Genomic DNA, 17101 nt, shown 5'->3' on the forward strand with positions numbered 1-17101 from the left:
TTGATCTTCTTACTGATGTTTTTTGCTTTCCATGTGCTCCTGAGTGAGGCGAAGGCCTGGCTGGCTTTCGCAGTCGGGCTCGAATCTCCACCTCCGCATCCCCGGTGTTTGACATTTTGGACCCAAGATAGGAGAAACTGTCAACTTCCTCAATCTCTTCTCCATTTAGTTTGATGCTGTCTTGGACTCTGGCGTTCACTCTCATACTTTTCGTTTTCTTTGTGCTGACCTTCAAGCCAAGGTTTCCAGCTGTTTCTGAGAAGGCCTTTGTTTTTCCTGCATGTCTTGGTGGCGGTGTGACAGCAGGGCAATGTCATCAGCAAAGTCCAAGTCTTCCAGCGTTGTTGTTGCTGTCATAGTCATGGTCCATCTGATCCCTCTCCTCTCACTGTCGGTGGAAGTCTTCATGATCCAGTCCATGGCCAGGATGAAGAGGAACGGCGACAGAATGCAGCCCTGCTTCACCCCGGTACTGACGTTGAAGGAGTCTGTGAGCTCCGTGTCACAGACAACCTGGGATTTGAAATCGCTGTACAGCATTGCAACGACCTGAACAAATTTTGCAGGGACTCCGCAAGGCCTCAGGATCTTCCATAAGGACTCACGGTGGATGCTGTCAAAAGCCTTCTCCAAGTCGATGAAATTGATGTACAGTGATGTGTTCCATTCGTTGCTCTGCTCCAGAATTTGATGCAGAATGAAGATGTGTTCAGAGCAGGATCGCCCAGGGTGAAATCCTGCTTGCTGTGGTCGGAGGTCTTTCTCAAGGGTTGCCGTCAGTCTTGACAGAACAATCTTGCTAAAGACCTTGCTGGTGAGGGAAAGAAGTGTTATGCCCCTCCAATTATTGCAGTCTCCAAGATCTCCTTTCTTGGGTAACTTGAAGATGAGCCCTGTCTTCCACGCAACAGGGACCTGCCCTGATTCCCAAATTTGCCTGAAAATTTCAGTCAGCTTGGAAGCTGTCACATTCACATCTACTTTCAACATCTCTGCTGTTATTCTATCTGCCCCTGGTGCTTTGCCGCTCTTCATTGTCTTGACTGCTGCTGTCACTTCTTTCAGGCTTGGCGGATCTGTGCAGATGTCGAGGTCTATAGCTGCTGGCTGGATGTCTGCAAGCTGAGGGGGATCTGGTCTGTTCAGAACCGACTCAAAATGTTCCCTCCAGCGCTGTAGTTTTCCTGCCTCTCCCTCGATAACATTACCGTTCACGTCTTTCACTGGCACATCACTGTTCTTAAACCCGTTGTTTAGCTGTTTGTTTATCTTCTTCAGGTCATTTTTCCTTGCTGCTATTTCAGCTTCAGCTGCCAATGTCTCTATGTAGACTCTTTTGTCGGTTTTTGTCATCTTCTTTACCTCTTTGATTAGTTTTGTATAACTTTGTCTGTGTTGTTCCTTCAGGCGTTCAGATCTTGTGCTGTTGATTTTTAGTTTGGCTGACTTTCTGTCGTCTGTCTTCTTCCATGTCTCTTCTCTGATCCACTGTTCTTTCTTTTTTCCATCGGAAGCCCAGTATTTTCTCTCCTGTTTCCTGTAAGACTCGATTGAAATCGTCTAAGGTCATTTCTTGTTGGTCTCCTAGTGCCTGGAACCTGTTCTTTACTTCCATAGCAAAGGCCCTTTCGGTGGCTGGATTTTTTAGTTTGCCGGAGTCCACTCTCTGCTGACGTGCCTGTTTTCCTCGTGATCGACATAGCTTCAGAGAAACTGCGGCTATCACAAGTGTGGTCACTGGCAATGTCTGCTCCTCTGTAGGCTCTTACATCTTGAAGTGAGCTCCTCCATCTTCGGTTGATGATGATATGGTCTATCTGGTTTTTGTGCTCCCATCTGGTGATGTCCATGTTGCCTTGTGTATGTCTTTGTGTTGGAAGAGTGTGCCTCCAATCAGTAGGTTGTTTTCTTCACAAAAGTCTGCCAGTCTCTCTCCATTGTCATTGATGGTTCCAATTCCATGTTTGCCCATGACATGCTCCCTGCAGGTGTTGTCACTTCCACCTTGGCATTGAGATCGCCGATGATGAGCAACATATCGTGGGCTGGAACGCTCTCCGAGGCTGCCTGGAGCTGATCGTAAAAAGCATCCTTGTCTTCTGCCTCAGAGTCATTTGTTGGTGCATAGCAGCTAGCACTGTCAGCTTGGTGTACTTTGAATGGAATCTTGCTCTCAAAAGCCTGGGTCCATAAGGCTTCCATTCCAGCAGTGCCTTTTCAGTTTTCTTGTTGAGGAGTAGAGCTACTCCTTCAGAGTGCTGAGCGTCTGATGAAACTGAGAACAAGATGATATGTCCTGATGCCAGTCTCCTCTTTCTCGTGCCGGTCTATCTGACCTCACTGACTCCCAGGATGTCCAAGCTGTAGTTGTCAAACTCCTTGACTAATTGGTGCATCCTGCCAGTCTGGTACAAGGTCTGGACGTTCCAGCACCCCACCCTCAACTTTTGCCTCGGCTTCAGTAAATCCGCTGTCGGGGCGCCAGCTCCCTCTCGGGTTTGGCTGTCGTCCGTCATAAGTCCAGTCTCCTGGTGTGCTTCATTACCTTCGCCATCTGTGACTAATTCTCTGGTTTCAGTTTTGGTAACATGCTTTTTTTTTTTACATGGTGGGGTTGTTAGTCCTACCACAACCTATTTTACCTCTAGGTGAGGTGTCCACCTTAGTCGCCTCTTACGACATGCCTGGCTGGATGGCAGGGACCCTATTCTTACAATGCTCGCTAGGCAAGCATACCCCGGGGTCCCACAGGGGAAGTCTGACCTCAGATGTCAGTTATATCATGTGGCCACTGACTGTCAGTCTGACCTCAGATATCAGCTGTGTCACATGGCTAGTGTCAGTCTGACCTCAGATGTCAGTTATGTCACATGGCTACTGACTGCATGTCAGTCTGACCTCAGATGTCAGTTGTATCACATGGCTTCATACGTATTTTAAAGTATATCTAATTATTCATTAAAGTGTATAGAGGATCTCAAAATATCAAGGCAATAAACTCTTGAGAGATGAAAAGGTTTTTATAAATATCATTTCGTTAAGAAAATATGAGACACATGCCTTCATGAATCTATTCAGAATTTCATTGATGATAAAAGTATCATTCCCTTACTTGATATTGTATTCCATGATTTATAAAAAAAATTATTAAACAGATTTCAAACCACTCACTTTGTTTCATAGTTCCAGATTTTCAATAATCCAGAGTAGCTGCCTATAGCAACCAAGGGGCTGAAAAATACCATTGCTGGTGGTAAAATTTCTTTCTTGAGAGCTTAGCAGATGACAGGACTATATCCTACTGGTCTCTTAATTCCAGCTGTCCACTCCCAGTTGGACGAACATCAACTAATGAATAGGGAGCACAAATTCAACAAGCTTCCTCTTTTCCTGACATGCCTCATCAGAGAGGCCTGACAGCAATATAGATGGAGATTGATCTGGCAAAAACAAGTGTACAGCTGATGACAGCTCCAACCACTTCTTTCTGTACAAGTAAGCTACATTATCTTGTATTGTCTTTCTTTCCCACTGTACAAAATCTTGTGGCTTTCATCCATTGATATTTTCCCAAATCCTGACTATCTGCCAGTCCCCCAATGTCCCCTGTTATTGTTCTAGCTCATGGGCGAGTTCTCTCACTTTGCTGCAATGATTTAATGCATGAATGTTCCATGCTCTGATGGATGCTCCTTCTCAAGTCAACTTAAAGAACAGGTTGTGCTTTAGACACAGGACAGTTAAATGATTGTCATGGTGTTATATCAGACTAGCATATAGTATCATAATATTCTATAAGGTTTAATTAAATATAATATTTTCCTGTGTTTTCGTATATTTGAAAGGTATCTTTTTTCCTCTGCCTTCTTCTTTTTTATATCATCTCATAGCAATGCCATTCACTGCTTTGATGCCTCATTTAATATTATAATGAGCACTGAATTACTGTTTATAAGAAAAGTTACAACAAGTACAATAATTACTTTTAATAAGTAATTATACTTTATAAATAGAATGATTATACTTACAGATAAGGGTGGGTTGAAAGTCCATGTACTGCTGCATCATGTTCATTTTGGATGATCTGTATTTAACCAGCAGTTTAGTGCTTGTCCAAACAGCAATCATATATTTACACAAAAAGTTTAGTTCTCCAAATAAAAATTCATAATTTTTATAGTTATTAATTTAAAGTTAGTATTTAGTTGCAATGTTCTTCCCTGTGACTATTTCAGAAACAGTAAAGTAAAAGCATTAGTGTACACATAGATGTATGTATTTGCTGTCTCACACATATACACTCTCATACATACGCAGTCATTTTTACACATACATTTCTACAAAGAATGTTTGTTTGACTAACCTTTACTTTTGATCCATCTGCTGTAATACTTCCAATGGTTGCTATGCTGGTCCCAACAACAAAGTCTTGTACAACAAATTTTTGACGTGCAATGGTGGTGTCTGATGGATAATTGTTGTTTTGTCTAGCTTTGCCAACAGTTTAACAAATGACAAATGAACAACTTTATTAATCCCAATGGTCCATTATAATTTGGGAAGTGAGCTCCATTATGAAAACAGAGGGGAAAAAAACAATCGCCAGTTCCAAGAAACATGCAATCGCACATCCATCTAAAACCATTCGTAAGCACACCTTTAGCATCATGCACCCAAACAACAACAGTTAAACAGCTGAGGGTACATGTGATTTTATAGCAAAATGTATAGTATAATATTTGCCTGAACTCATAAAACAAATGCCCTGTTAAGAAATGCTGGGAACTTTTCTGACAAGTTCTTGATCACAAAAGAGAAGCCAAGTCCCTCTTCTTCACACCTATTACTGAAGCACTCTTTGTTGACTAAGTTTAATGTGTTTAGTATTTACATCCCATTGAAGCCTACAGTTAAAAACAAATGCTAGGTACCCGAAGAGTTAAACAATCTCAACAGGTTTATTGTCTATCATGCTGAAGACAACAGAACCATCATTTATTTTCCTGAGGTAAATGTTTATCTATTTTATCTTAGCTACATTCAAGAAAATCCAGAAAATTCTTTCTGCACAAAAGTACAAAATTTGTTATGACATTGCCATGATCCTGCTTGTGTTGGTGCAAGAGGACTAACAATGAAGTCTCATCATCTGAGAATTTTCTAGATAGCTATTTACTGTTTGCATACATAACATGCAGTGCTTGTATTAACAATGTTGGAATGACGACAACCTACAAAAACTCTCTGCTGTCTGCAAGTCAAATAATCTAGTACAGTATACAGAATAAAGAAAAAGATTGCTAGCACTCAGTGAAGCACAAGGTGGTTTTGATGACAAAATGGTTAAAGTGACAACACAGAAAACCAGACAAATATCACAGCTTCCTGAAACCGTCACTGACATGAAGCTTAGAAATTTTCCAGCAATTATCCATTTTCTGTGGTTGTCCCTCTCTCTGATGCCCATTTTGATGCTAACACTTTCACTTACTGTCAGACAGCCACTTTCAGTATCAGAGATGTACATAATGAAAAATGTCTGGCCCCTAAAGTTGTCACAGCTTGTATTTCTATGCAAGATCTCATTGTTAGCACATTCATTGTTGGCGACTGTTATTTACATACTTTGTTGTATCATGCAATTGAGCAAGTATGTTTGTGTCAGCCAGTAAAATACTGCAGAAATTACTTACATGGGCTGAAATCTTGGATTAGCTGCAAATGACACTGAGGTAATTGGCCCCAGGTTAAAATGTTGATACCTGTAAGTTAAACACACACACACCATACACACACACCACACACACACCATGCACACGCACCATACACACACACACCATGCACATGCACCATATACACACACACACACCATGCACATGCACCATACACACACACACCATGCACATGCACCATGCATACACACACCATACACACCACATGCACAACACACACACGATGCCCATGCATCTGAGAAACCTGCCAACTTTTGATCACTCAAACACTCTAATGAGGTGCCATTTATTAAGTATAGTGACTGAAACATACTGAAATGCAGGTTCCCTTACCACAGGTTTTGCATAAACAATAGTATGGATAGTAAACTATATATGATCCATAATAACAGGTACCAATATATTGATAGTACACTGTATATGATCAATAACTAAAGTAAGAACATTATAATTCTACACTGTATATGATAGTACACTGTATATGATGGGTAGATTGCTATGATAGCAGGCTGAATAGTACACTGTATATGACCCATATCCACAGGTAACAACATTATGATAGTACACTGTACACAATGATATACTGTATATGATAGTACACTGTATGTGATCCATAATTACAGATGGCAGCATTATGATAGTACACTGTGTATGATCCGTAACTATATGTAACGGGGCAAAATTCATTCTGCAACAAACTCTGGTTAGAGGATAATAACAAGTTGAAACTATAAATAAATACTTACCAGTAAATAAGTTTAAGATCCTGGTCAAAAAATTTCACATGCCCAGCTTGGTCTCCAGTCACAATATATCTGGAATAAATAAATGATATGAACTTGCGTCATGGAAAAGGGTACAAATATACAAATATCTAACACAGCAAAATCTACTGCTTGTGCACTTAAGCATTCAATGTGCTGCATTATTCATTCAATGTGATTGCATTATTCATGCAAATATTGCATATTGCATACTTACATAAGCATGCTTCACATTCACAGTCAGAATCTAAGATGAGTGCTGCTATTTAAGGTAATCTACAAATGAATATATTCAGTTTGGCTTCTGTTCACATGCTTAAGCATCTTTCTCCACCCACCTCCATTATAAGTCCAATAAGAATACTTTTACAAAATTTACAGATGTAAACATATATTTACAGTTGTTTCACATTCCACATATCCTTGCTCCTAACATGTCCAATGGCTTGCTGACTGACTGCTCGCTTAACCACCTCTGATGTGTTCATACTGAATGATCTGTGCACTGTCCTGGCCTTTTGACTGTAGGGTATCTGTACCCATACTGAATGATCCTAGCACTGTAACTGTAAACCTAGATATGTAGCTTGCTACCTCACTGTGTGCTACTGTAGACCTATATTTGTGGCTGCAGACCTAGACATGTGGCTTGCTGCCTTGCTATGCTTACTGTAGAACTAGATAAGTTGCTTGCTAACCTCACTGTGTTTACTGGGATGTGGACTACTTACATCGCCATCTGCCAAACAACATTGCATGACCTAGACACATCTCTTCTGAAATGCAACTGTGAGTTTTAGGATGTATCCCCACCCTTCTCATGTCTATAAATATATGATAAAAATCAAGAACGTTGTCTCAGAGGTGCCAAGGGATTAAAGACCAATGCTAACCTAGTTCTTACAACAATGACTGCTATGTAGATGTATCACTTACACACACACACTTGTTCAGATCTGTACTTACTTCTCTGCTGTGGTCAGCACATTAATGCCCCTTTCTTGAACTCGGACAATCTTGAGTGGCTTTTTGTCTGCAGACTGTTCAGTACTAATGACTGCAATCAAGACCCATTTTGGGCTGTGTCATTTAAATTTATTTGTTTATAACTAAAAAACTTTAGGTAGCATGAGCAATTAAACCTATAAAAATAAACTCTTGAGTTTAACCTGGTGTTTTCTTAAAGTTTCACACCTGAGTTAACTAAATGTTCTGCAAATGTAGATTCCCTTCTTACCTTTTGTTAGTGGTTTATTGTTGTCCCAGACCACAAGGTTACCAATGGAGGTAGCAGTGAGTGCACGAGAACTGTTACTCATGTAGACAGACTGAGAATATCGCCCTACAGGTCTATTGAAATCTTCATCTGTCAGGGGAGGTACAAAATACTCAATGAAGCGCTCTTCCTGTTTAAAAAAAAAAGTTAATTAATGCATCCTGATTCTTGTATTATATTTATATACAAATGAAGAGAGTCTTAACAGTGTGGCACTACATGACTTTCACACTCATATGATGGTACCAGTATAAATGTAAATTCCCCACATTCACATTCATATGATGGTACTGATCACCACTTTCAAACTGATGTGATAGTACTAGGATTAATTTCAACATACCACTTTAACATTCATATGATCCCATCAGTATTAATGTAAACTCACCCCTTTTACACTCATATGAAGATCTTTACAAATTCATCTACTTTCATGCCTGTATTAAGGCGGATCAATGAAAGAGTGTCTACTTTATAATTGCAGAGATTGCTCTACATTCCTATTAATGAAAACTGCCCCAAATTTGCGCCACCACTGAAAATTAAAGGTAACCATAACAAATCTTCCTGAAAACTTCATATTAATGGGAATTGCACCAAATCTGTCCCAGCACTGAAATATCATGGCAACTATACCAAATATGCACCAACACTTAATGATCACTCATACATCAATCTAAAAATCTGAGTTTATAAACGCTGCCATTAGCAAACTCACCCAATGGTAGAAGATGATCTGTGTCTCACTGTTGGAAACTACATGATGAATGTTCTCTGCGTTGAAAGTAACATAGTTCTGAAAGCCATATACTGGATTTAGCTTAGCACAGCACAAAGGTATTTCTCCATCAATAGTCCAGTCCCAGATTTTGAGATACTGCAATGAAAACATAAAACAAAATAGTCCTTTTATTTAAATGATGTAGCCCCAAATCTTGTGAGACCATACAAATGTGGTAGAGATTAGCTGTTGACACATGCATACACATGTAGACACACATGTTTGGAGGGGGCGGCACAATGGCCTGGGTTTTTCCTAGCCAGTGACCCTGTATCCACTGGTTTTTCTGGAGAAGGGAGGAAGATGGGGGGCTGATTTTCCCAGCCTCATGACATGACGTATTGGTTTTCAAAGCGGCTTTGTGACCTTTCTGTTGGGTTTTACAGAGAGAGGGGGGGGCACCATGGCAACAAGGTACATTCTCAAATATTCCAGGTAGGAGAAATAAGAGGGTGAATCAGGAAGGGCAATGGTGATTCTGGAAGAGAAAGTTGTAAAGGTGTAAACATTACCCCACCAAGCAGTTTAAGGATTTCTCTTGTAAACTTTTTGCATTAGCCGGAACCATCAACCAGCGGGAGAGTAAAAGAAGCTGAAATCCACGACAGTGTTGACTTGTGTTTAATATTGTGGTGAGACTGAGCAAGCAGCCCCCATCTTACCCATTACACTGACAACAAACAACTTTTTTTTTTTTTTTTTTTTAACCTAGATGGGTACAGTGCTAAAAAAGAAAATAATGTTAATTTTTACCATAGTTTATCCCATGAGGAGATGCAGACAAAAGAAATTGTTGTTTTCTGTGGCTCAATTCCATTCAGAAAATTACAATTTTATTGAGGAGCACGACATAAACAAGATGTTACACCTAATGGTTTACACTGACTATTTATCCTACGGTTTTTCTCAGGTTGATGAGAGATTACTTGTGTCAAGGTACAGGGGTGAGGGGAGGTGGGTTACATGAATTGTGTCAGGCTATAGAATATAGACCGCTGATGATTTAGCATCGTGTAAATATTAATTATGTTAGCCCATCTTCAGTATGTATATATGTCTCTCATTGTGTCAGGCTATAGACTGCTGAAGATTTTGTGTCACTTAAATCTTATGTCAACCCATCTTTGATATATAGATAGATGTCTCTCCAACTAATCATTCATATGGACTGGCATGAAAGATGCAGCTGTTTTGATTTGAGGTAAATGCTATTTAATTGAGATTATCCCATATATTGTTATTATTGTTCGAATGAGTGATTACAAAGGCCATGACATTGTGTTGAGCATTCTTGAATGCATGGTGTAAATAATTAATGATATGATAGATGTCAATGAACCATGCACATAACAACTTGTATTGAGCTTCCTTGAATACATGGTGTAACTAATGATATGATAAATGTTAACGAACCCATGACAACTTGTATCTCCACATAACTTCCACATAACTTCCACACTACCCCTTACCACTGTCCAACAGTCACAGGAATTCTGACGTTTAAATTTTAGAATTTATTTCTTTCACTGAAAATTAGCCCCAAAAACTTTTCTATGCATGAACACATCTACAGGCTAACAATGAATATAACAGAGAGAAACCTTGGTTATTCGCAAGAAAACTGCCAGATATACGTCCTAATACAGAAGCCACTGCAGAAATATGTCAACTTTCTCTTCAAACATGTTTAAGGAGACACATCAGCGTTGCGTGATAGCTAAATCTCACCTGGATTGGACCTGTGCTCAGTGTGGCAAGATACCTGGCATCAGGTGTTAAGGCTAAGGCCACTACCCCTCCTTCAGGGTCGTCTTCAAACAAAGTCTGTATAGGAGTGCTAACAACAGACAGCAAAGGGACAAATGGCAGGTTTATGAACTGTTAGAAAATACCCAGGAAACTACATGATTAACTATTCCAACAATTAATTCTATATACAATTATGTGCTTTCATGTTTCCCTGTGTTCTAATTAAACAGCTATAGTCCAAAAGCCATTTGTCTCAATTAATTTTTTGTGTACTGCTTTTATTTTGTTTCTAAAGCTTTACATGGGCAAAGGGAGAACACTTGTAAAGTAATTTCATAAAAACAGTTCAATCATGGGCATATACCGCTGTGGTTCAAATCAATCTCTGTTTCTGTGATCTTGTAAAATATCATTCTCATTACTAGTAATTGAGGAGATATGCGCTATATTGTGTTGAAATTGTAGTACATGAAGAAGATAAATTGCATACCACGTGTAAGTGTCCCACACATTGACCATGGAATCCACACCTTTGTCTCCAGTAACCAACCATCGTTTGTCTTCACTGACACACACACAGGTGATGGGGTTTAGCTGAATACAATCATACAGCATGTATTTCAAATGTTATATCAAATGCTACTTTTTTTGTCTCAGAATAAATGAACAATTGTAGCAATAAACTTACAAGTTTTTAATCACAGTCACATTTTGTTGTGCTCTAATCTTCTCAATACATCAAGCAAAATTCTTATCCATCAAGTCTTTTACATAATACATGTGTTGTTATCAGTCTCCTTATTCTTTCCCATATTTATACATTACAACATCAAGAGTTTTTACAAATTTAACTGGTAATGCATAACACAATTAACTCTTAAAATGCAAAACTGTTTAACCTCTGAGAAATTAAGTGTTAAAATACAGAAAGTTTTTTATTGTGTGATAAACTGTATTATATCCAGTATAGGTCAGAACAATACAAGAAATTTTTCATATGATTAAGGTTTGTCTACTCTATCACGCTTTGTGTGCAGAGGCTATTGCTGGATATTGCAGCAAGAACTCAGGAAAATCTACAGGCTGTCCCTCATCAAGTGTTTACCTCATCCAAACTAATTATACTGTCAGCACTTTAATTCTGACATAAAAGCATCTACAAGGTATACTAAACCTTCAACAGCAAATGCATCAGACAATGAAGATAGAAGAAAAATATGTCTTTTCTCTTTTGTATAAAGCTGGCATCTTATGATTCATTTCAGACACACACACACAATTTGCCTGGTACTTAAAATTTGTTATGTGAAATATTTTCATATTTGTTTCTTTTTGTTAGATGAATGTACAGTTTTCCGTGTACTTTGAATTGGTTGGTCAAGTATGTGTATTCTACTGCAGTTAATTGTCAACTGAACATGAATAATATGTGTTACCAGAACATAATTATGGATAATGTGTACAAGTATTCTAATATCTGTCTCCAGAACATACAGATATGCTGTCTACACTTTGTTGAAATTTACACTTCTTTTGTAAAGTACATGTATTATTGTGCCAAGCTCTTCTCTTTTAGATGGCTAAAGCTTTCTATTATTGATAACATGAAGCAAATGTAGCACGAAGCAAATCTACCACCAGATAAATGATAATAAAGTGAGCTATGATAATTGTGGCAGTAGCTATAGCATTAATATCATGACTGAGGCTAACTGTGGACTGATCAAGGTTGTGATCCCTATCACTAAAATGAGCAGATCGAAGAAGGGTAGGGGTATAGTAGTGATCCCTAGCACCAACATGAGTAAAGAGAGGAAGGGTTAAAGTAGTAACAAATGAGAGGAATGAAAAGTGTTTCTTAAACTGACCCTGCTGATATTATATGATGTTGATAATACATATGATTCAATTTACTTACATGTGCTTGGAGTATGAACTGCTTGTTGTTTTCAAAGTCATATACAACGCCAATATGAGAACATGCGTACATAATGGCTTTTCTTACTCCATCTGTCAGGTTCAAGACTGGTATATTTTTGTTTAGTCCAAATGACCAAACAATATTCTGCCAACAAATGTAATATTCTTAAATCAAAATAAATTTGTTTAAATAATTTGAGTCTACACAATTGATAAAAAATACAAATATTCTAACAACACGGTGTATAAAATACTATTGATCTCTCTAACAATACAAATCTCAGTCTAAACAACTGAAATTCTGATTGTTAGAGAGACCAATTGTATTTTATACACCGTGTTTGGACTAGCTCTAGCTTGAGATTGTCTTAATGTAAGCATCAAGTCTGTAAAGCAATGTATTTTCAAATAATTTTTCATAGCAACTTTGACATCATTGCAACATGTTCTGTCCCATTCACTGTTCTGGAAGAAGTGAACAGTTGAATGATAGAGTAACAGTGCCCAAGGCATCTGTAACACATGCAAGTCCTATAAAAAGAGATCGAGCAAGCTACTCAGAGCTTGATTAGGCTCCACAGTGGTATTCATCTCGATGGCAGGTTCCATGGTGGGAATAATGGCTCCAGTAGCATATAGTTCATTATGCCCTCCATAGACTGTGTGTCCTTTTAAGACTGGGCCATGACCAATCCAGCATGTTATTTGGAATGCTGTGCACCATCATGTTTTTTCAGGGGACTTACTTTACTTGGTGATACACATTTCCTCTCCAAACCCCACCGCAGCTGGTACTCATCTAAGAAACAGGTCTAACTGGGTCTGTAGTTATGAAGCTAGATTAAGACTTTATCCAGAGGTAACATGGAAACTCAAGGACAATAGTCTCGTTTCTGAAATTATAAAGAGGAGTCTAGACCCCAAAATTTAAGTTTTAGCCCTGAAGTTGGAGTTATAAAGCAGTGGCAAAGGTGCCTTGCGATAATGAAACATGAAGTAGAGACTGCAGGGTCTACAAACACAAAATTTATAACTTTGGAAACAGTGCTTTTACCTGAGTTCCCCCTTTTCCCCTGGAGAGACAACTTACTCTTGCACCATAACTACGTACATTCCCTATATAACTGCACATACTGGTCCCTGGTGGGTCTTCACAGCGTTGTAGTGGTCCCTAGTGAGTCTTGCTAGAAAGGGAGGTTCTGTCTAGTGAGCCAGTATCTGGCTGGTGCCTTCTTCAGGGAAGGTGTTTTAACCTGATGTTGTGTTGTCATCCTTTTTTGTTGGGGTTTGCTCCCTTAGCCTTTGTCTCTGCCAAGGCTGGCAGCAAGGCAGCAGGACAAGTGCGCTGAGAACATTAGACACTACTGCCTGACCAGAGCCTTCAGAAGGCTGACAGAAATGGCCAGTACTTCCATCAAGGTAGACTTACGCCCAGATGTCATGTCAAGCATCCTTTTTTTTTTTTAAGTCAAGGTTGTCTCCCTTAACCTATTCCTTTAGGCGATAACCACAAGGTGGCATGGCCTTTTCCCTAGAAAAAATCTTGGCCCTAAAGGCATAAAATAATTATCACCATCTCAAATTTCCATTTCTTATCCAAAATACTGGAGAAATCCCTGCTTTGCTAACTACACCACTAAATGGCAGACCATAAGCATCTAGAGCCATTTCGATCTGCCTACTCTGAGCATCGCTCCAACTACACAGCACTGTCATGTGTAGTTATTAAATTTAGCACCATTCTACCAACACAGTAACGCCACATGTAGTCATTGATTTGCCTACTCTAAGCATCATTCCACCAACACAGCACTACCACATATAGTCATCAGCTGAGATCAGAATCGCATTTCAGTGTTGTCAATGCTCAATCTGTCGGCTGTCTTTGATATCCTTCTCCAGCAACATCATGAAATGGTTCCATGAGGTGCTACCTGAAAGACCACTTTTAGTCTGTAATGATCACAAATTTGACATACACACATGTTACCATGAAGAACAGGATGCCACAAGGTTCTGTTCTTAGCCATTCCTGTACAAGGCATGTCTATCCAACTATGACCTCTTATTCCCCAACCGGGCATCACATGTACATTGACAATACACAGCTACTGGTATCTTGTACCAAATGTGCACTGACAATACACAGCTACTGGTATCTTGTACCAAATGTGCACTGACAATACACAGCTACTTGTATCTTGTACCAATGTACACTGAAAATACACAGCTACTTGTGTCTGGTATCAACTCCACCTGGAAACCACCCGGTCCCAAGCCCAGATGGAGGAGGGTTGGGTGTGGGGCAAGCAATCTCACCCTGTAAAACAACCCCTGCTACAGAAACCACAAATATAACACAAGCACGAGAGCCTGGACGGGAAGATCACTCTTTCAGAAGGGCCTATGACGGGTGCTGGCAAAAGCCCTCGTGAAGTCAGCTTGCCAGTCCACAGCAAGGTGGAGGCAGCTGGCATGACATGGCCCCAACTGGAAAGGGACACCCAGAACCGGGTCTGATGGTGTGGTGTAGTTGTGGCCCTATACTCCACTAGGGGTGATTAGGAACAAGAAGAAGTGTCTGGTACCACATGTTCACTGACACTACACAGTTGTCTGGTATGAATATTTGTCTTATTATTGTGTATTATTGAATTCTTAACACCTTATCAGCCCAGTCTGTATCTCTGACCTGCTCATACTAACCTCCTGCATAAGCCACATATCAGGTGAGAAAAGTTCAGCTGCTTCTTTTTCTGACCCCCATGTCATGTGAAAAACCCTCCATGGTCATATACTTTCATTCCAATCAGTGGAAGGCCAATATACAACCTTCACTTTGCAGATAACATTGATCTGATAGCAGGCACCAACAGAGCAAAAATTTAAATGTTTATGGAATAGAGACAAGGACTGACCAGAGTAAAGTCGTGGATGTCAGTTGCAAGGCATAGCAGACATTTAGATCAACAGAGTATGGCTTGAGGAGGTAAGTACCTTTAAGTCCTTGGGTGCCACTTAGTCTAAAAATGCCAGTTCCACAACAGATACCTATATCAGGATCGCGATAGCAACAGCAATGCAATCCTGAAGCAGATATCCTTAATGGTTAGCTTAATAAGGCCTGGTACAACTATAGCATCATATTTACTACAAAGGACAATCTGTTCAAGTTCCTCCTAGTACTGATCCTGCTATACAGATATAAAATGTGGACACTGCTACACTTGTAGTATACCATGTTTGCAACAGTCAAGCATATGTAAGCTGGTCTGGTTTGGTCATGTGACCTGGCATGACATGCCATGGAAGATCAGGTGTCATATTCAGAGAGAGGTATGTTGGAGCTGAGAAACAAACCCATGTGTCATTCATATCCAGAGAGGTAAGAATGATGGAGCTGAGTAATGAACCCACGACACCTGATTCTCACTATCCTAATGGCAGACTTTTTAGCCACTACACAACCTACTGTGTCAGTGGTTAATGGTAATTGTCTTAATTACCTGGACCAATAATGAGATTTACTAATTACCTTTAGAAATACAGTGAAGTGATAAAACGATCAGCAAGTTAATGAGTCAGATTCTTGAGTTATTTACCAGAGACTGGTTTTGAATGTTAACAGCCTTTATTATATCCATGAACATTTTATTATGCTTTAAAGGAAAAGGAGTGCATTATTAGCCAAGATAATGTCTTCAACACTAGATACATACACCTGGTAAGATTATGTTCTTTGATTTTATAACAGACTAGAGATAACAAGCTGATAAAAATTTGACAACACTAAACCCTTTACATAAACATGTTAAAATAGTGTTTATAACAGACAAGATAAACTAATAATACTTTTAATAACAAGATCTCTTAAAATATGTTTTCTGTCAGCACACAAGCCAATGATTTTGAATTTAAAACACTAACCAGTGCACATGATGACATGGTGCCTTGCAGAGATGTTCCTGGCCGCTCAGATGAAGGGAGGTGGGGAGCAGAAGGTATGCGATGTTTTTGACGATCTTCGTCTTCAGCAAAAGATCTACTACTTGCCTCAGGCTCTAATGCCTGCTGCTCAGTGTCATGACTTGCTTCAGGAGATGGGGGAATTTGATATGGTGGTGGTATCCCTGTGGAAGTGTCTATGGCAATAGCCTGTCCTTGGTCCTGTTCTTGCTCTGCAATGGGCAGACTAGTAAAGATATTCTATCAAAATCCTTATTGTGTGCTGTGAAATGGCTTTTCTTTCTACATAGCAATTCAAGTTTTGTCCAACATATTAGCACATAATGTACTATTGCTTTGGATTATTGCTGTCTCCACATTAGTATTTATTCTGATAAGTGCACTGAACTTACCTCCATGGGTGGGAAAGTGTGCTAAAAAAATATGTATTGTTGTGAGTGCATATTTAATAGTCAATATAACCAATCCAAGTGTGTATTGTTGTTAGCTGGCCCGATAAGAGAGGGAGTTGGGGGTTCTGGTGTACCTAGGCCTACAGCTGTGAATGGGGCCCGGCCTTGGTCAGTGGATTTTTTTTCCTTCTTCTTTTCCTTATCTTTTTTATTTTAAAGAAAGGTTGATGTAACATTCTTCACTCTGGTTTTGCTTTTGTATGGAGCGGGGAACTACAAGTTTGATCCTTTAACATCATTTTTCCTCATTTACTAACCACTCACATGTAAATTACTCTGTGTTCAAGTAGAGATACAGATCCTAGTGCACTTGTCCTGATGTTTGCAGTCTATTACATTACTGAATGAAATGTAGATATTGACAATTGAATTGTCAGCATATTATTATATACTGGGAAAATAATGCATGATTCAATTACAAGGGGCCCAGAGAGGTCGTCTGCCCTGGGGCCCATGCTAGC

General features: G+C 39.4%; 1 protein-coding gene across 2 annotated transcripts in view; it reads right to left on the reverse strand.

Annotated features, from left to right (window-relative positions):
* LOC112561451 (cilia- and flagella-associated protein 251-like) overlaps positions 1–17101 on the reverse strand; it is a 33261-nt gene that overhangs the window by 14582 nt on the left and 1578 nt on the right. For both annotated transcript variants that reach the window (XM_025233960.1, XM_025233961.1), the window contains exons 4-15: positions 16150–16400; positions 12221–12367; positions 10793–10896; positions 10282–10390; positions 8491–8649; positions 7734–7902; positions 7463–7553; positions 6479–6547; positions 5694–5762; positions 4364–4487; positions 4029–4084; positions 3172–3231 (exon numbers count right to left, since the gene is read on the reverse strand). In XM_025233960.1, coding sequence (XP_025089745.1) covers positions 3172–3231; positions 4029–4084; positions 4364–4487; positions 5694–5762; positions 6479–6547; positions 7463–7553; positions 7734–7902; positions 8491–8649; positions 10282–10390; positions 10793–10896; positions 12221–12367; positions 16150–16400 — 1408 coding nt within the window. The remainder of the gene's footprint in view (positions 1–3171; positions 3232–4028; positions 4085–4363; positions 4488–5693; positions 5763–6478; positions 6548–7462; positions 7554–7733; positions 7903–8490; positions 8650–10281; positions 10391–10792; positions 10897–12220; positions 12368–16149; positions 16401–17101) is intronic.

Source organism: Pomacea canaliculata, linkage group LG4 (genome assembly GCF_003073045.1).
Source record: "Pomacea canaliculata isolate SZHN2017 linkage group LG4, ASM307304v1, whole genome shotgun sequence".
NCBI classification, from domain to species: domain Eukaryota; kingdom Metazoa; phylum Mollusca; class Gastropoda; order Architaenioglossa; family Ampullariidae; genus Pomacea; species Pomacea canaliculata.